This window comes from Prinia subflava, chromosome 3 (assembly GCF_021018805.1).
Source record: "Prinia subflava isolate CZ2003 ecotype Zambia chromosome 3, Cam_Psub_1.2, whole genome shotgun sequence".
Classification (NCBI taxonomy): domain Eukaryota; kingdom Metazoa; phylum Chordata; class Aves; order Passeriformes; family Cisticolidae; genus Prinia; species Prinia subflava.
Genome location: NC_086249.1, coordinates 35,140,718 through 35,160,834, shown reverse-complemented (window position 1 = coordinate 35,160,834; position 20,117 = coordinate 35,140,718). Strand labels below are relative to the sequence as shown.

At 44.1% G+C, this 20,117-nt stretch overlaps 1 protein-coding gene across 2 annotated transcripts; it reads right to left on the bottom strand.

Annotated features, from left to right (window-relative positions):
- Positions 1–125: 125 nt before the first annotated feature.
- IL17D (interleukin 17D) lies at positions 126–15,755 on the bottom strand. Of its 2 annotated transcripts, none has more exons than XM_063394650.1 (3): positions 14,555–15,755; positions 13,527–13,828; positions 126–5,722 (listed from the first exon to the last, which is right to left on the bottom strand). In XM_063394650.1, the coding sequence occupies exons 1-3, from the start codon at positions 14,795–14,797 to the stop codon at positions 5,407–5,409; spliced, it is 861 nt and encodes a 286-aa protein (XP_063250720.1). In that variant the 5' UTR covers positions 14,798–15,755; the 3' UTR covers positions 126–5,406. The 2 variants fall into 2 exon arrangements, with proteins under 2 accessions (XP_063250720.1, XP_063250721.1); XM_063394651.1 differs by lacking the exon at positions 14,555–15,755 and adding an exon at positions 13,921–14,248.
- Positions 15,756–20,117: the final 4,362 nt, after the last annotated feature.

Here is a 20,117-nt window from a genome sequence, read left to right as displayed (position 1 = left end):
GAGGAATAACATACTGATAAACTCCCACTGTTTCAAAGGGAAAATGTTCTAACATTGTATTCAAGGTTTGGACTTCATTTCAGTCAAAATAGGTGATACATTGGAAAAACTTTGTGTAAGTAGAGATTTTTGATAACTGGGAATTTTCAAGCCACTTTTGACTAACCTTTTGACTACACTACTGAAGTATTTTTGGGTGGAAGTTAGTTCATAAATTTCAAAGCACTCAACACTTTTATAATCTCGAAAATCACTGTACAAAATAGGAGCACTTGTCTTTGTATGTCCTACTGTGTAAAGGTTAACAGAAATGCTGCATCTACAAAATGAATCACACAAAATCAAGTACTAAATTTGCTTTGTGGTGGGAATAAACCTAATTAAGCTTATGAGTCAGACTTTTTATAAGGCAGTGATAATACTCATGTTTCTGCTGTTTGGATACAGATTTTCCCATCTGGTGGAGTAAACAGCTGAGCAGCAATAATATAGATGGATTATAATCCTCTCTCAGAGAGGTGCTCAGAGAATGGTGCTGTCTGAGCTGGACACAACAGTGCTTCATAAATACCCAGCCAAGCCACTGTAGCGCTCCTCCTCATTTTCCAAGAGATCTGTTTGCTGCCTAGGGCTTTTCCCTCCTCACATTTTGTACCTGCTGCTTCCTCCCTGCACGTGGTGTTCCTGGGTTCCGTGGAACAGTTTTCTTCCTCTTTCACATGCCTTGGTTTCTGTCAGGCTGGTCACAGGCGGTGTTTAAGCGAGGGAAGTGCAGCAGGGGAAGCGCTCGCCGGGAGAGCCGGCACTGGCCTCCTTGCCTGCGAGCCCACAGCCCATGCAGTCTTGCCTTTCAAAGCAGATGCCATTCTTACTGCTGAGCCAGAACTCTCCTGAAAATTCCTGTCCACAGGTGAAATACAGCTGGGTTTCGTTGGTTTCTGGGAGGCTACATCATCACTTTTATGTGGCCGATTTGAAAATAAAGCAAACCAGAATGGTAACTGCATAGCTGTTGGCACTAATCTGTGCTTTAAACTGGTTTATTGCCTCAGCGTCTAGCACACCAAGCAGATGGAGAAAATGAAATAACTCCTGAAACTTTGTTGTTAACTCCATAGAGGCTTCAAGTGGGACAGGTATGAATGTCCCATCCAGAGGGATGGTACTGTTCCCCTGTCACTCACCCAAATTAGAATGTGCTGTTCAAATAGAAGTCTCACCTATTTTGCTGCTTTGCTCACTTCATTTTAGTAAATGTGTATTATTGAGCTCTCCATAGCAGAGCTAAAAGTCAACTTTGCTAACTTCATCAGAGATATTTCTTAAAAAGATAAAAATGCACCATTCAGTTGTACCAAGAATTTCACTTCCAAGAAAATCACTACTGCTTCTCACATGTAGGTCAGACCACTTTGAGAAGGGGCACTGTGAAGATGCATAGTTATGGAACTGAGGGTTTATGAAAATCTGTGCAGATGCAGCACTCAGCACAGCAGCCTGTTGTCCACCAGCTTCCCTCTTAAAAGCCTGGGAAGTGTAGGCAGCTGCCCAAGCAGAGCTTGACTAGTGGCATTTACAGCCTTCATCAGTGATGGGAGGTAAACTATTTTTGTCATACTTTATTCCAAGGAAGTAGCTGTTTCTGAGAAGGGTACAAGTCACAAAAATCCATAGAGGATTTTTGGTTTGTGCCAGTGTGGTAAGTTTAAGAAACAGTATGTGACAGCAAAGCCCTCTTTCCTTCCGTAACAGGATTGTGAATACAAATATCAGTGTCAAGTAGTGACTGACTTTACCAGGGGTGTTGCATGGATGGACTTTCTGTTGGAACAGACTGTGGTGAAGTGTCAGCACCACGCTGCTCTTCCAGGGGCATTTATGACTGCACAGTCATCTGTGCTACAGCCTCTTTAACAACCCTAGTCCAGGCAGTTGTGTCTGTTCCCCAGTCCCAGCAAGATTAATGGGTGTTTATACTTTCTGAGCACGTCACAGCCTATTTCCCTTTTCCTCCTGCTGCTTTCCTGTTTATGTTCCCCCCGTGCTGTAGCTGTAGATCTTCACCTGTTCAGACAGACACCTTGAGGTGATGACTGGCAAGCAATCCAAACTAGCATCTCAGGCTTCCCTCAGCCTTCCTGAATGATAGGAATTTTCCAAAGTACTTTAAGCGATACTACAGACAAGAAAATAATCTCTTTACCGAGGATATTGTTCTGTGTTTTGTGGCTCCTAATGTATTCCAGGGACAACCTTGTTGAAGGAAAAGATTTTCCTGGCACAACAAAAGATTTTCTCAAATCAGCTGCAGCTGCCAGATAGTTCTAGCTTTGAATTGTTTGCATTTGTTGGGCCTGGAGTTGGTTCAGTGAGGCATTTCATGTCTGCCTTCTGTCAACAGTTTGTGAAGCCTTGAAGCAACTCCAATGAACGCCCTTCTCCATGCAAATTATAGGCAAGGCTGCAGCAGCTGTAACCAGAGGGCTGGAAGCTGGAAAATGTCACACCACATTTGAAGTGAAACTGATATAAATCCATGATGTGATGACCTCGTTTAAAAAAAAACAATTCTAAACAAATGCAAACTACATTTAACACTCAACCTTTCCCACATGAGTAATGTGGAGAGAAAGGATATGTGGAAGGATATTTTGAAGGCCAGCAAGTGTTTGTGTAGCTAATAGCTCTTGATGTTAAGTATTAACAAACAGTTGTTCACTAACAAAATATCAAACAGTTGCTCGTGCTAAAACATAAACAGCTTTCAAGAGACACCTAACTGGAAAGCTGGATCAGGAAGCAAATTGGCTCAGCTAAAAAGTCTGTCACAGAGAAAAAGGAGGACTAAGAATGGAAAATGGGCTTCTGAACGAAGTAACATAAAGATGCCTGAACCATGGGAAGCTTTCTGCACTTGTTGCAGTGTGAGAGAAGGAGGTCCATGGAGGTTCTGCAGTTCTCAAGTACTTTCAGTTATCCAGTTTCTGAAGCTGTCTATAAGCTAAAGCATCTACTGTCCTGGATTGGAGAAACTGATTATGTTCCATTTACCTGATTTAGGTTGCACTTCCCAGGAATTCCCTGAACATGCTCTAGTTACTTGAAAAACTTCAAAATGACTCCATAATTTATGTCTGGAGGACAAGAGAGTTGCAACAAAAACAGAGATTTTTTTTCTCCACATCATGCAAATATATCCAGGTGCTCTAATAACTAATTTGTTGCAGACAAATTTGTATAACAAAAGTATGTGGGCAGACAATGAGTTCTGCTGGAGTGCAGTGTTTGAACAGACTTAGCTGGTAGCCCCTCTGGGTATTTATTAAATGTTAAATGCTGTGTGGTTGGACATTTTGCTGTTGGTGTTTGGGGTCATTTTATTGCCTGTTAGAGTGAAGACTGTTTTCTGTGCCGTGGAGTCTGAAGGTTCAACATCACATTGCCTTAAGTGTACACGTGGAGAAAAACCTCACAATGTCATGGTAAAAACTGGAAGGCATCAGGCTACTGAAACATCACCTAGGACAGAGTTTCTCCCGTTTCGTGGGTCAGCTTCCCTTTTGATCCCCTGTGATTACCATTTCTCTCTGCTCAGAGGGTGAGAAGTTCCTCCACTTGAGGAGGAAGGAAAAGAGGTTGTAACTGCTGCAAGTATTTACATTCTCTGGGGAAAGGTAAGTACCTATAATTGCTGGCAGCAACCAGGCAATTAGCTGTTCTCTGAGTAGTATAAACATTTTATGACCATCTTTGAACTCACCTTTGAGGATCCCCTTACCCCTAGAGATAGAAGTATCACAATCCGAGGACACACAGATCTAAAGACAAGGAGAACTGAGGAAAAGCATCTGCACAAAAAACACGGCTACAAACTTCAATCTGACATTGTGATGGGAATCTTTATTCATTTCTGGAGTTCTTAAAGTTATTTTAGGCTTCGTAAGAAGTTTCATAGATTGCACTGTAAAAATACTGTTATGCTAGACTGAGTCAGAGAGAGCACAGTCAATAATTATGCATCAAGACATGGAATTGTCATAATTGTGATTAGCTCGTAGTCTTTCCATCCTTCATCCAACAACACTCCAAAGAAGAGTGTGTTTATGTAGTGTAGAGGCTTTCCCTGCTATGAATTAAGGCCAATTTCGAGATTCATGATGTAGCAGATACCTTGCTGCATATGAAGTTTATTCTCTAAAGATATTGCAGTCACGATCCTTCTGCTGGAAAAGATTCTCTGCTGTGCATGCAGAGGTTTATCCGATTTGGCGAGTGTGGCTCTCTGAGGAATGATGTTTGTGCAAGGCATGCCTGGTCGTTCCTGATTCTCATTCAGTAGCTGAGTCAACTTTGGTCTCTGGTTCTGGAAATGGAAGTTTTTGTGTGTGCGGGGTTTCTGGTGAGGGCCTGCATCAAGTTCCATCAGCTGTAGGCTGCACAGATGGAAGGCTAATTGTAAAAATCAGTTGGATTTAACAAGTTTGAGTTGGCTGGGACTCAACTCAATGAAAGATCTGAAGTTAAGACCTAGCCTGCTTATTCACCTGCAGCACACCTGAGGAGAAGCCAGTCTTTGGTACTTACTTTTTAATGGGGAATCTCTGCTACTAAAACAAGAAAGGTTTTGGCATTTCAGCTGCATGGAACACAGTTTTATCACAAAGAAGTTAAACAGTCAGTGGTGGATGAAATTGAATACAGAATTCTTGGGACCTAAACTGTGTTTTCTCTAATTGATATTTTCTGTGTAATTAGACTTATTCTGCTGCATTTTACAATATTCTAGCATGTTTTTTCTCAACACCTTTGTACCTTAGCAATTTGGCAAGTTTAAAAATAGCAAGAGCATAGAATATTACTTCATTAATTACTCCAACCCAGCAAAGGCTTCCTTACTGTAGTGTATAAATTAGCCAAAGAGGTAACAGCTCAGCAGCAAAGCTTGGAGTTTAGACAGTATAAAGGGAGGCTCTCCCAGCCTGGGAAATTATCCTTTGTCCCGTGTATGGCAGCTATGTGATTTTTTATATAAGGGCACTTAAAAGTAGAATATGAGAGATTCCTTAAAAATATCTACAACCAGTAGCTTGCTATAGTAATAGCTACCATGTCTTACAGTTGCATTATCTTCTAATATTTACTGTGGATAAGCAAAGATAAAATGTTCTGCTCTAAGGAGAAACAAAGGCTACTTTGGAGTTTGCAATATTGAACTAAACAAGTTTACATGAGCTAAAGAAGTAGAATGAATTGCCATCTCTGATGATCTGAGTGACTGGACTTTCCGTCTTGTATCTGGAGTAACTGGAAGCAGAAAAAAGAGGGTGAGTGTGTTTGCTGCTGCAGTGCAGTTTCCTGAGGTGATGATGTGAGGCCAGTACTAACACATGACTTTCAATACATTCTTCATTCCGATGAGGGCTTGTTCTGGCCCACCAGCAACTTCACTTCTTGCTTATCTATGCTGGAGTTGGCGCTCTCCGCCTCCTTTTCCTGCTCAGGGACACAGGTGCAGCCCACGGGGATGGTGATGTAGTCCTCGGTGTAGACGTAGCGGCCGCCGGCGCAGGCGGGCGTGCGGCGCAGGATGACCGTGGGCATGAACACCGGCGTGCTGCGGAAGTGCGGGCTCTCCTCACCAAAGATCCCCATCAGGCAGCCTTTGCACAGGCAGTAGGCTTCGGGAATGTACTTGGGGTACCTCGTGGGATCATAGGAAATTCTAGAGGGAAGCAAATGAAGATTCATTAGTACCTCTACAACCAGGTATAGTCATCTGGAATTATATAATCTTATATATTATTATAATTATTATATCATTATAATAATTGTAGCATGTTTTTGTTGTGTCCACCAGGAAAAATAGCCGTAGCTGTTGCTGTCTGGCTTCTTATTTGTAAAGTGTAAAGAAAAAAACATGAACAGCTTACAGAACTGATTAGGTCCTACAGTGCACATGGAAGTATGAAGTGTCTGGCTTTCTGAATGATGAGATTCAAGGGTGTAAACAGAATGAGTTGTGCATTTTGGACCGAATGGGTAAACAGAACATTAAAAAGCACATTGGGCATTTCTAAACTTTTTATCTGCCTGGAGTTCTTCAAAAACTGGTACAAATCCTTGTTAAAATTATTATTGTTAACACCATGACATGATGTTTTAAAATTTAGTGATTTAAATAGAATTGAGTTGTACTATTATTTCTGCAATAGGTTTTTCTCCCTAATATACTTGGGGTCATAAATGTGCCTTCCCCTTGAAAGCAGAACTCTGTATTGCTTTTTCTAATTCATGTCTACTGTATCTTCCTCTAACCAGAGAAGAGCAACATTTTCATGCCCACACTGAGATAAACTGCACCTTCCCGGGATGAGGCATCCACAGCTTCTGTGGGCAACCTGTACCAGTGTCTCATCACATCCTCACTTCTTAATTCTTCCCAGTGTCTGATCTAAACCTGTCCTCTTCTAGTTTAAAGCCATTATTCCTTGTCCTTTCACTCCATGCCCTTGTGAAGAGTCCTTCTTCACCTCTCTTGTAGGCCCCCTTTAGATACTGGAAGGCTCAGCCAGTCTTTATAGGAGAGGTTCTCCATCCCTTTGAGCATTTTCATGGCCTTCTCTGGACTCGCTCTAACAGGTCCATGTCCTTCTGGTGTTGTAGTCCCAGAGCTGAATGCAGTCCTCCAGGTGGGATCTCTTAATACATCTTAAAGTGACCTTAATACATTTAAGGTGATATCTAAATTGTGTTTCCCAGGGTTGGCAGCACTTCCCTGGGTATCAGTGTTTGCCTTTTATCTCTTCAGGCTGTCTCTGAGATGAGAAGAGGTTTCAGGTTTGGAAGAGGCAGAACTCTTAAGTCTGTCTCAAGGTGTGACTGCAGTCACTGCTTGTCCACAAAATCTGTCTTTGTGGGAACAGGCAGCCTGGCTCTCCCTCTCACACCCACCCTGGGTTGGCACTGATGTTTTTCTGGTCACAGGATTGATCAAGGAACTCATTCAGCTGAGGAGTAACTCCGTGAAAAGCTGGGGTTTGGTCTGTCAGCCGTCCTGCCACACATGTACACAGAGCTCTGCACCAACCAGCCAGAGTGAACAAGCAGCTTTAGGCAGGGACAGAAGGGAGCTGCCCTTTTCAGCAGTATCACCAGTTTATCCAGGAAAAGGAAATCTGGAATCGCAGCCTTTGCCAAACACAAACTTGACTATCCTGTCATCAAGAAGAAGAGACTTTATATATATGTGTGTGTGTGTGTGTACATATATATATATATATAATGACCATTATGTATTTTACATATATATAATTTAAAGAATTTGTTTTCTTCACAAAAAAATCTGACCAGTTCTCTTATAGCCAGACATCTGTGATGTTGCAGATATTTTTTGCAATGCTCCTCTGTCCCATTTATTCTTGCTTACTTTCCCCAGGAAATACCTTCATGTTACAGGATCTCACACCAGTGTGAAATAAAATGTCTGGTAGCTGCAGAAGGGAAGAAAGGGGAACACAGGTCTTTCTACTGTGATACATTCCCATTTCAAATGCAAGTGTGAGTAATTTCAGTGGTGGATTGTTAAACACACCATGTGTCAAGTCATTGGTATTTCCTCTACTGTATTATCTCTAGCACCTGGTTTATGATGTTACTGGAAAGCATGAACATGCTTCTGCATGCAAACATGAGAGGTTTCACTCGTAACAGGAGAACACTGGCACTGGCATCATGGTGCACAACCATCTTTCTCCTCCAAATTCCCACATGGAAAAAGTCAGGTATTAATGGGGTGGGGTTTTTGAAAGATAATGTGGTTGTTGGCATGGTTTTCTACTTTCCAAGGGAAAAAATCTCTTACATTGCTAAGTTCGATGTCAATACATGTGAGAGCTGGAAGGAATCGGAGAGAATCCAAGTTTGATGATGGATTCAAAATATAGATGTGGGTTTGCATCCAGACCAGAACTTCAAGGCTGAAGCCTCTAAGTAAGTAATGCCTCCTGAAATAATACCTTAACTCAAATGTCACTAAAATTTGGCACCATATATAAGGTTCTACATCTTCAGCTCAAACCTGTTCAGAAAAGCCATATAAATAAAACCTCATTTGTGTCTTTCTAGGCAACCCAGACCTACTTGGGTCAGAGCCACTAACAGACACCAGTAACACCCAGCATTTAGCTGAACAGATGCAGCTGGAGCTGCTCCCTTCTGTTTGCATGAACTGAGCATAATTGTGCTGTGCAGAGAATGACCACTGGCTCAGCTGCGGTAGTTGGATTCCTCTCCTTTACTCCAACCACCACAAGCCATGTTTTATCTTCTGGAAGAGGGTAAACATTTTTGATCAGGTTAATTAATCAGATAAAAATGCATGCTCCAAGTTCCTGCCATATCTTTCCTACACCCAAGAGATGGACAGAGCTGGGAAAAGTGGTGGAGAACCAGAGAAGTGCAACTTTCCACCGGTACTCAAGTGTCCCCTGCAGCCTTGTGTCCCTTGCTGTGGCCACTGCTGCAAACCAGACAGCGCAGACACTTCGATGAGGATTGTCCTGGTCCTGTGAACTCCGGTCACCGCTGTGTAAGGCTGAGTCTGCCTCACCAGCACTCCTGGTTCACAAGCGACAGGAGCAGTGAGCTGTGCCGGGCTGCTCCATTCCCATCTGCTGGAACAAGGAGTAGGTTTGTGCTGAACTGGAACCGCTAATGAAGTGTGACTCGGCCGCTTTTCCTTATGACCCTACGAGTGCTTTGAGAGCTCCCAGTGAAAAACAAACTTCCTGCCATTTACGTACTAAGCCTGGAAACTCAAGAGAGACGTTTCTGTCAGAAGTAAAACTCTTGCAGAGGCTTAATCTGCCTTGTCCTGTAGCGCTACATTTATATGTAGTATTTTTAATAATACTGTCACTTCGTAATTTCCAAGCTTCTGATTCCACAGGGTCAGGGGCAGGGAGCCGACTCTTCAGAAAATCACTATTAGCACTGGGCTAACAGCTGGATGTTATCAAAAGTCTAATAAGCACATCATCATCCCCTTCCTTCACACTCTGAAATACTTACAGGATTAAGAGCTAACAGCTTTTTTTCCCCCTTGCCAAGACATTTATTTGCCTAGCAGGTGTTCTTTTGTTCATGTTATGCTTAGTTTATTTTATATACAGGCACCAACATAGGTATTACTACTATAGGTAGCACAGAGCTTGCACAAAAATAGCCCAGTGCTAAATGATTTTCTGAAGAGTTGTATAAACATACTCAACTAAAAAGGATGGCTCTGCATCCCCTTCTATTCTTTTCATTGGCTGCATCTTTGGGACATGCACACCATGCTGCATGGTAATGATAAAGCCTGGAAAATGCCTTGGACAAGCTTCTAGAAAATCACTGGAGTATTATTTGTAGGAAAGCCCTCCTGTATGACTTTGTTCAAACACACTGCCTACAAGCTTGGCTTTTACCAGTGAAAAATTACTTGCCTGTATTACTTTTATTAAGATTTTATGTAAATGGGCACTAAACCAAGGATGCTTATAAACTGAAACTGATTTTTGAAAAACAGAAAAAACTAAGCTGGGCAATGTTTGAGAGAGGGACTGGCTAATTTGGCTAACATCATCAGAGCAACACTGACAATAAAATTTACATGTTTGTAAATTAACCATTAGTAGATGCAGGGTTAGGCCCCAGAGGCAGAAACAAAAGCCACAGGATTTAGAAATTCAGAAACATGAATGACTTCTTGAATATACATAAAGAAATTTTGCTAAACTCACATAGAAGTGTGTTTGCAAACTAGCTGTGCTTGTTATTATAGCCTTAAGACATCAGAAAATAAAAATAGATCTGATATATAAAGCTGGTTAATGAATGTCATCTGCTCTGCAGCACCATGAATGGAATCACAAATGAGCACTACCTGTAAAAACGCTGCTGACTTCAGCAGGATCAGATTTTTCAATGTTTGCTCTGAGCTTGATGATCAGACCCCCACAGATGTTTAGGCAGACATTTTAAATTAATCCTTTTTATAACGGCTCCTGTCCGTGAGCAACTTCTCTGTGCATCTCCGGAGCTGTGCTTGCACTGCTAATGATTCACCATGATTGTGGCTTCTGGAAATGTTAACAAGAGCACCCGTCCCGCGCTGTCAGCAGGGTCTGCAGGTCCACCCATATCGTTAATTCCTGTTAAGCAGCTCTGAACCATTGCAGTACCCGAGTGGCCCATGCCAGAACCTCCTTGTACAAGCAGACTTTCTGGATCTCACTGGCTGCCCATGTAATACTGCTAAAAAGGACAAGCAACCCCTGGATAGGTGTCACAAGCTGGCACACAGCCTGATGATTTCATGGAAGGACGATTTCATGGCAGAACTGCTGCTGCTGGCTCTATTTTTTTAAAAAGCTGGGTAATTTGTAGCCCAGCTTCCTGAACTGCTGAGTAAATCCAGCATGCTCAACTGACTTCAGGGAACTCTGCTGTCTCTTTATAGCTCTGCACAGCAAAGAGTGATTCACGTGATTAAACTCTGTGCCCTGAGTTATATACTGGTCTCCTGTGGCCCCCAGGATGGAATTTCAGTATCAGACACACAAACCAGTATGTTTCCCCAAACTTTTGCCTTAAATATCACCTGTTGGTTGATGCTAGCAGCAGGGTCGGGGACCAGATGGATCTGTGGTGCAATCCATGTACAACTCCTCTATCTCTCGGTTGCAGCAAGCAAAAAAATGATGTAAGTCTTGATTTTTGCATAACCAAATTAAAAGACCAAGTAATGGAAAATAAACAGTAAGCACAGAATAAAGACAAGTAAAGAAGCCACACAAGGATTATCTGAGCTTTGAGCCATTCAAACCTAATTCTTCTACACTTAAACAGAATTACAGACTTGGATACAGATGATGCAGTAGAGTCAATGTTATACACAGTTCTCTAAGTAAGATATTTGATTCTCATAAATGCTGATATGAAAAAATTCCAGTTGACTTGGACTGAACAGTCATGTGAACAGAAGAATTACAAGCAGCAGCGTTAAACAGCTGGGAGCAGGTGCCTGGGGAGATATTGAGGGGAAGGTAAGTAGAGCCAGACTTAATATCTTTATTATTAATGACCTGGAATAGGGAGTATAAACAGTATGTTAATGAAATCTGCAGCTGGTAACAATGGGAACTGCTGCAACGCCGATGAAGCCAGAGAAACAGCATGAGGTATCTCAGGCATTAAAATGCACGTCAAAAAGAAAAAAGAGCCCTTATGTACAGAGCAGAAATTAACTGCACTGTCAGCCTTTAGGTGCAGAAAAGAAGCCAGAGAGGAGATGTCTGTGAGACGCTGGAATGGGACAGGCATCTTCATGCAAATATCAAGTCATCAAATTCAGCCTTTGAGCAGTGTCCTATCAGGGCATACAAGAGGGGTCTGCCTACAGTGAATGTGTGAGCATTCACCACTAGAACAGCTTTGGTGATTCAGAAGGCAGTTCAGGAGACAGCAATGAATCCATGAAGGGGAGTGACTTATGAGGGAAGAGAATTAAATGCAAGTAGGCTTGTCAAGAAAGTGCCGTAATATGGAAGAGAGCCGTGTGCAGCTTTTCAGATTAACACCCCAGCCATAGAAAATAAATAGTTGGGATTCTATAAGTGAGATTGGTTAACCACTGACAAAGCATAATGGGACATTACTTGCAGTCTTTAATGGAGAGCTGTGTGTCCTCTCAAAGATACAGAGTAACTCTAATGGGATTAAGGAGCTTCCAGGGTACCCATCTGAAGACCACAAAACAAACCAAGTTTTCACATCTAGCTTCAAAATCTATGAGATAGCAAGTGGTAATAATTAGTGCACATTAGCAGCCACATTTTATACTTTAATTACACACCTTGAGATATCTGTTGCTGTCTCATTGCACACTAATGATGCAGTAAAAATGCAGTCACAAAAAAAGCTGGAAATAAGATCTGTTAACTAGACAGGGTACTCAGGCCTCTTTATCCTAGAGAAACATTTTTCTCTCTGAATATAATTTTAGATAATTTTAGATTTTGCTTTTAATGGTGTAATACTTCTTCCTCACTATCTTTTAAAATTCATAGCTTGGAAATATCATCAAGTTGCTTGTATGTGAATAGTTAGTGTCTGAAAACACTTTGATAGAAAGTACAGTGGATTTACTTTTGTAAGCCAAGCCCCAAAAGCAGTTCCATTAAGAAGTAAGTCTATACAGAGCTCCAACTGAAAAGAAATGCCTGCCCAACAAGATGTAAGGATGGAAGGCACTGTTTTCAAACCAGAGGAACAATTTTCTGATAGCACTAGTATTTTGCAAAGCCACTGTAAAAAATACCTGAGCCCAATGGTAGGCGTTTCATTCATGGTATTTGTTTTGTGCGCTCTTAGGTAGCTTAAAAATCCTCAGTCTTCTTAGAGAAAATGTATTGCTAAAAATACTTTGCTTATGAAAGGCTTACTGAGCAAATAAACCATCTTTCTCTCAGTGGGATTACTTCTTACACTAAAAGCAAGCAAAACCCATGCCATAAAATAAATATTTATTGGAGAGCCTAACAAGGAGATAACTGTTTGCTGAATACACAGGAACTGCATCAAAGTATATACCAGCAATAATGTATAAAAAGTAGCAAGAAAGTTAGATCCTTCTAAGTTTGCACATTTTAGCTTCCTGTTGTCTACAGTCCTTTACAGAAAGCTGGGAACAGAACTCAGTCTTATTCAAACCACCAGAAGACTATGAAGTCTTCTGAGAATGTGATCACACACTGGGTTTAGCATACTAGATGAGTGGTTTCCAAGCTTTTCCAGAGCTTCCTATAGAAGTGCAGGCCCTTGTTTCGTGTATTAACCAGCCTCACAATAAATATACTTTACTTAGGGTTTTTTATGCCCCCTAAAAATAATCTGTCAGCCCGTTTCCACCTCAGGGGAAGGAGGTTTGCAAAGCACAGGCTGAGATCACAGGTGTAGAGTATTGCAGTACTCATTCCTTGCCTACGCTCCTACAGCAAAGGGGCATCGAGCCCTTGCGAGTGTTTGCTGGGTGACCAGAGCACAGACTGTGCAACACAGACTGTACGCTGATGTATTTTAGAAAGAGCGGAGCGTCTGGAGTCACATTTTGGGGAAAGTGTCTGAGCCCCTCTGTGGCTGCTGCAGTCAAGAGGGGCTTCTTGGGTGGTGCCTCTTTGCTGAGGGTCCTCTGACTGTCACATATGACAATTTGCCCAAGTGACTTTTTGAGGGTGGTCTGTGCTCCCGGGTGGGTGTGGATGTGGGTGTGAGCTCCATCTCACGGCTTGCTCCACCCCATTCATGTATCTTTTTGCCCATTAGACACATTCCTCACACAAGCTGTTTCTACGTAATTACCTCATATCGGCTATTAGACGTGTGCTTTAGCGCCTTTCCTGCAGGCTGCTGCCCCGGGGACAGCGCTCGGCTCCCTCCAGCCCGCCCTCAGCGGCCGCCCCCGTTCCCCCTGTGCCCGGAGTCACCTGTATGCCCAGGGCGATGCGCTGCGCAGGTTGACGGGGAGCCGGACCCTCTTGTCTGCGGGCGGCCGTGCCCCGGCGGGGCAGCTGGCGTTGTGCTGGCGGCCCGGCGGCTCGGGCTGCAGGGTGTGGTGGAAGGCGCTGAGCATGCCCGCCGCCAGCCGCCCGTACAGCTGCTCCAGCAGCTCCTCGGGCCGCTCGCCGCAGCTCCGGGTCCGCGCCGGCCGCTGCTTGGGCGCCCTGGCGGCCTCGGTGCGGAGCGGGAGCAGCGCCGCGCACAGCAGCGCCAGCAGCGCCGCCCGCACCTGCAACGACGCGGCCGTCAGCGGGGACCGGGACCCCGGGACACCGCGCCCGCCGCCGCCCCGCCCCGCGCCCCCGGCCCGCTGCCCCTTACCCTGCCTCGCTGCATGGCGCCCTGGCTGCTTCTCCTCCGGGGAGCCGGGAGAGCGGCGGGCTGCGGCGCCGCGCCGTGCCACTGGCTCTCCCGCCGGAGGAGCTGTTGGAAAAGTGCCCCGCGCCTCACTGCATCTCCCCTGGCCTCGCCTGCCAGGAGCAGCCTCGGCCGCGCTCACGGAGGCGCCGAGCGCTCGGGCCCATCCCGCATCCCAGCGCTGCCCGCGGCCCCGGGGACACCCCCGGGGCACGGTCGGCTCCAGGCCCCGGCCCCCCGGCCGCCGTCCCGCCCCGGGGCCCGCCGAGCCGCCCGCCCCGCGCTCCCCGCAAGCCCGGGGGTGCCGTGGGAGCCCCGCTCTCCCTCCCGCCGCACTGGCAGGAGCCGGGCTGTCCCCAGCCCCGCCGGGACACTCGGCATCCAGGGGCACCCTCTGGGCCAGGGATCAAGACTGCGGCAGAGCCATGGGTATTCGACCCAGTCGGAGGCGCAGTGTCAAGGCTGATACGAAAAAATGTGGGATTTATAGCTGGGGAAGGGACTGCTCTAGCCTGGACTCTCCCAGTCACTTTAGGGCAATTGGCACTGTCCCTCGTAAGGGTTTGGGATTTCCGACTTGCCCGACTCCAGGTCGCACCCTTGGCACGTGTCTCCATCCCGGCTGTGTCGTTCCTCCAGCAGGCACCGAGGTGGTTGATGTCCAGCGGGACTCGCGCTGGCCACCTGAGGCCCGATCCTCCCGCTGCCCCTGGAGAGGCGGCCTGGGACAAACACCCACGGCAGGGTCACTGCTGACCGCAAGAGAAGCCGCTGCGGAAGGAGAGAGATTTGCATACCTAAAGGAGGTTGAGGTGAGTCTCACCTCTAATGGCTTCTCCATCTATTCTGTACTTTTAAAAACACCTGATGCAATTTATTCATGGTCTCTGGCACGACCCACAAAAATAAGCATAGAAATAGTACTCTGGTTCATAAAAGATGTGGTGTGCATTAAAAAAAGACTTCAGAATTCATCACTTGAATCAAATATTTCATGTGCTCTGATTAAGTCCTGCATGTCTGTTAAGGCATTTAGGATAAGGATAGTCAAATCTGAAAATACTGGTTAGGAATAAGGGAAAATGGCATCATAAATTATACAAGGACTGAGAAGCCCCAACTTGGTACCACAGAAATACAACACATCTACTTCACCAAACAGGCTGGAGTTGAAGCAGAGTGGTCTGGCATTCATAATGTAATGAAGTGACTTGATTTTGTGGTTTTTGAAAAATCATACAGTGAAGTCTAACTATGGTTTTTTGTGATTTTGGTGCCATATGCATCACAGGTCAGTATCACTTATTAGCAGGATCTTGACCTTCAGCTGTGTGGGATTTGAATCAGATTTCAATTCTGAGGACAGTTTGACATAGAATTTCAGCCTCTCCTTTGCAGTCATATCCTCAGGTGAAAGACTGGCACAAGGTGTGTGTCCATTTAGCCCAGTCCAGCCTAACCCCTGACCATGCCCCTGGCCTTGTGTTACTTCACCACCTTTGACTGGTATGGGTGGCAACACTGTAAATATCTATAACCACAGGTCTTTTTATATTACTCTTTCTAAGACAAACCAGCATCTTGAGAATTTTCAGATTTCTGAGTAGGATGAGGATGTCACACTTGGCTTTCCAAAACATGAGTTTTATGTATTTCCATTATATGCATCGACATTTCTGGGAGAGGTTCTCAAAAAATCAGAGCAGATGAAAAGAAAACAATGGCACAGGCATTAAATTGCTATTGAATTTAAGGCTTTGTGTCTTATCTAGGCAATATTCTAATTCTGTACATTAGTTGCATTGTATTGTCTTATGAAAAATCACATTGATTCAAATAATAAGAACCACAGAAGGGCAGCAAATGAGATTCCATTAGAGAGGAGCTAAGAGTGCTATGCCAGTTCTTGTGGCATAGTCTACCCTAGAGACACCTAAGTCATAAAATATTCCCTAATACACTTCGGCAACTTAGGCTCTTCCATGACTTCAAGAAATTACTAACCAGTATCTTTGTCATTGGTGCTAATTTATAATGTTCTTAGAATTTGAGGGGGATTTAAAATATCTATACAAATGAAATGCTGAAAAAATATTCAGTAATATGAAATCTGTCCTGAATTTGATGTAATACAGGATATTTCAATCAATGAATTCACAATGTCTTTCACTTTTACGTAATATTCTAAATGTTCTTTCTGGAGACTGTCATTCAATATTTATATTTGGGAGTGGTATCTACCTCTCTCCTCAGATTATCACCATGGTGATCAGTGTCAGATAATAAGTTCAGTTCCACACGTTCCTGCTATGAGAAAGTCAGGATGTTCCAAAGAAAACTAAGCTCCACAAGAATAAGACAGACATATTTAGTGAGTTCATATAAATAAGAAGAAATATTTTCTGCACCTGATTCCATCAAAGAACATTTCATGCCATGTTAAACACTGAAACGTGTTTAACGAAAGACACACCATGTTGTGTAATGTTGTGTCTTCAACATTAAATTGTTACCAACAGCTGGAGAAAAATGTGCCATAGCAGGAGAAAAAATCCTTTCCAAATACGTTATCATCAGACCATTATGATAATTTGGAAAAATGTTTCAGAACATTGGACTGATGGTGAAAACCTGACAGTAAATGTAAGAATGTAGCCCTTCCCAGGCACAATAATCTCCCTGGAGCAGCATTTTCTGGTTCAGGTTGTTGTCTTCCGTAGCTGCTCTGGCACAAGACAGCTGGTTTCAGATGATACTATGGTTCACACACAAATAAATCACATTATTGTGACAAACATTAATGATACCACGGTAATATGCTTGTCACAAAAATGGCAGAATTGCCCTACACTGGTGTTTTGCTAATTTCCATCCTGTTACAGCATTAATGAACTCCTATCTCTATTGGAAATAATGATGTGAAAAAGGTTTTTGAAATCATCATAGAGACCTTCAAGCTGAACAACTCATGTTGTTGGGTGGAACACTCAGCTGGCATCCCCAGCAGGTATAAATCTTCAGAGAGAGAATTAAATTACTCCCCAAAGATGTCCTTCTTCCTCACATTCTGCTTGCAGATAACCTGTCACCCAAACTCTTCTGTTTCCATTCATCTTCCCTGCAGCTCTAAGCACTGTAACACCACTTTGCAGTGTCCATGGCGTGGCATCTTCTGCAGCAACATCTCAGCATATTTTGCAGTTTTTAGGCAATTTAACTCTGCAAAGGTAAATTCTTGAGAAGGGCAGAATCTTCAAAAGACTTCATTTTGCCAAGGGGGAAACTGAGGACTAATAGGTTAAAAATAGCCTTTTTACCATAAAGTTAATTATCCATGTCCTTGACATCAAAATAATCAAAACATATCAAATTAGATTAATTTCTTACGATCTTATACTGCTCTTGCAAGGGAACCAAGAGAAACAATCCTTTATCATAAATTTTTATCATAAAACTATTTATTGGAAATTTTGGATGCCCCATCCCTGGAAGTGTTCAAGGCCAGTTTGGATGGGGCTTGAAGCAACCTGGTCTAGTGGAAGGTGTCCCTGTCCACAACAGGGGGGTTGGAGCTGGATGAACTTTAAGGTCTCTTCCAACCCAAACCATTCTATGTTTTTATGAACTGTATCTTTGTACAATTTTCAATTTCTACTTTACTCTGGAATAGCCTTGTTTTAGAAGTAATAAGTCATGTAATCTGTAGTGAAGGATGTTCAGAGAAAAACATGAAATATGTGGTTACAAATGCTTTGATCCTGTAGAGCTAGGCTTGTTCAGAAATGAATAAAATACTACTCAAATAGTAATTTATAAAGAGATTGTATTTTATAAAGGGATCCTATTATAAAGAGTCTGTATAAAGAGATGGTTTTCATACATGTAAAGAGAAAGACAACTTGGTATGTAAAGTTCCTATCCTGAGGAAGATCTCAAGTCTAAGAGGTCAACTGAGGATTGTTTAATATTGTATAATAGATCTTTTCATTACAACAGAAGCTAAAATACCTCATGAGTCAGTTTCTCGAGGGGGTCAGCATTTTCCTAGGTTTAATGTTGCTGCTCTTTTAACATAAAATAATACATTAATATAGTAGCAGGAATCTGAAATGATTGATCTACTGATTCCAGAATGATAAACACAACATGGGGTTTAAATGCTGCTGGAAGCACATACCTGTAGTGTGTGGCTTCTGGAGATGTAGTTTTGTGTAACCAAGCCTGACAAAAAGTTTCTCCTTGAATTTCTTGGATGAAAATATAATTATTTAGCTCATTCAGGTTTCCACTCCTGTAGTTTCCAAGACCTGTTGCAGGACCAAGGGCATCCTACATGGCAGCAGGGAACACAACTCACTGCACCCGAGCTCAGTGCCAGCCAAGGGCAGGGTCAGGGACATCCCATCAACAGAGCACAACAATCCCATGTAACCCAGGTAGTGATTTGAACAAGCACTCCACTGGGCCTGGCCACATTTCCTGGGAGAGCTGCACTGCCTGAATCACACAGCTGTGCTCACCTGTGTGACAGCCTGAGGTGTTCCAACAACACAGTGGCACAGCACTTTGGACATGCATGTAGCTTCTTTCTCAACAGATCCCAGTTGTGTTAATCTCCATCAGGGATCACTCTTCAGCCCTGGGTCCAGACCTTGAGTCTTGTGTTCCCTCATACACAACATCTAACACCAAAGAAGAGGGATGATGCACTGAAGCTGCTTCCAAGGAATGGTTCCTGGCCCAGGCTTACCTTTGGATCATGCAAAGCAATTGTCTGGGAGATGAACTGTCATGGTCCAGAACTGTGCTACTGTGCACTGCTGTGCTCCTGGTCTTACAGGGCAGCTGGGCACATCCTCCCCTCCACTCTGCGCTTGCCCTGGCAACGCTGCAGTTCTAGGAGAGATGCAGCCATAGTGGACAGTTTTCAAGTGGATGAACCTGGGCTACGTCCTTTTGACTGTCAGCAGGACTCATTATTCCAGTGTTGGAGTTGGATCACATGGCTGTCAGTTAAGAACAAGCTCAAATGTGCTTACAAAATAACATGCAAATTCATCATAACCCAAAGCATTATATAATCAGATCCTCATGCTACAGGAAACAGCATGTTCCAGAAGTCCCTGGGAGTCTGTACATAGGAAACAACATGTTCCAGCACTGCCTGTGAGTTTGTGCAGGGCTGGAACAAAAGCCCAATTGTTTTTAATCCATAGAATTTCACCCAATGTACAGTTATGCATCTGGGCAAATTGAATCGAGAAACTGCTGCTGATCAAAATCTCTCTGATGTCCACAGGAGTGTTCATAGAGCCTGTTTTGACCCGTATCCCAAGTTATTGGTACTTCCTGCCACTTTATCATGGACATGCCCATGTGATTTTAATGTTTGATTAGATGCTGTATTGGGCTTGCATGGCCAAACTTCGGTAGTGGGGGGCTACAGGGGTGGCTTCTGTGAGAAGCTGCCAGAAGCTTCCCCCATGTCCAGTGGAGCCAAGGCCAGGCAGCTCCAAGACATATGTGCTGCTGATTAAAGCTGGACCTATTAGGAATGGTGATAAAGCCTCTGAGATAACATATTTAAGAAGAATTTTTTTAAAGTTACTGCACAGATGTAATTGCAGCCAGAGAAGAGCAGGTTGAGAACACGTGAGAGGGACAGCCCTGCAGACACCAAGGTCAGTGCAGGAGGGGCAGGAGGGGCTCCAGGCACCGGAGCTGAGATTCCTCTGCAGCTCATGATGAACTGGTGAAGCAGCTGCTCCCCTGCAGTCCATGGGGACCCACAGGGGTGCAGAGATCCACCTGCAGCCCACGGGGACCCACAGGGGTGCAGAGATCCACCTGCAGCCCACGGGGACCCACAGGGGTGCAGAGATCCACCTACAGCCCACGGGGACCCACAGGGGTGCAGAGATCCACCTGCAGCCTACGGGGACCCACAGGGGTGCAGAGATCCACCTGCAGCCCACGGGGACCCACAGGGGTGCAGAGATCCACCTGCAGCCCATGGAGGAGCCCACATGGAGCAGGTGGATGCCTGAGAGGAGGCTGTGACCCCGAGGGAGGCCCTTGGGGAGAGTGACCCAGGCTGCAGCAGTCTGAGGGAGACTGGTGCTCATGAGATGGACTCACACTGGAGAAGTTCATGGAGAACT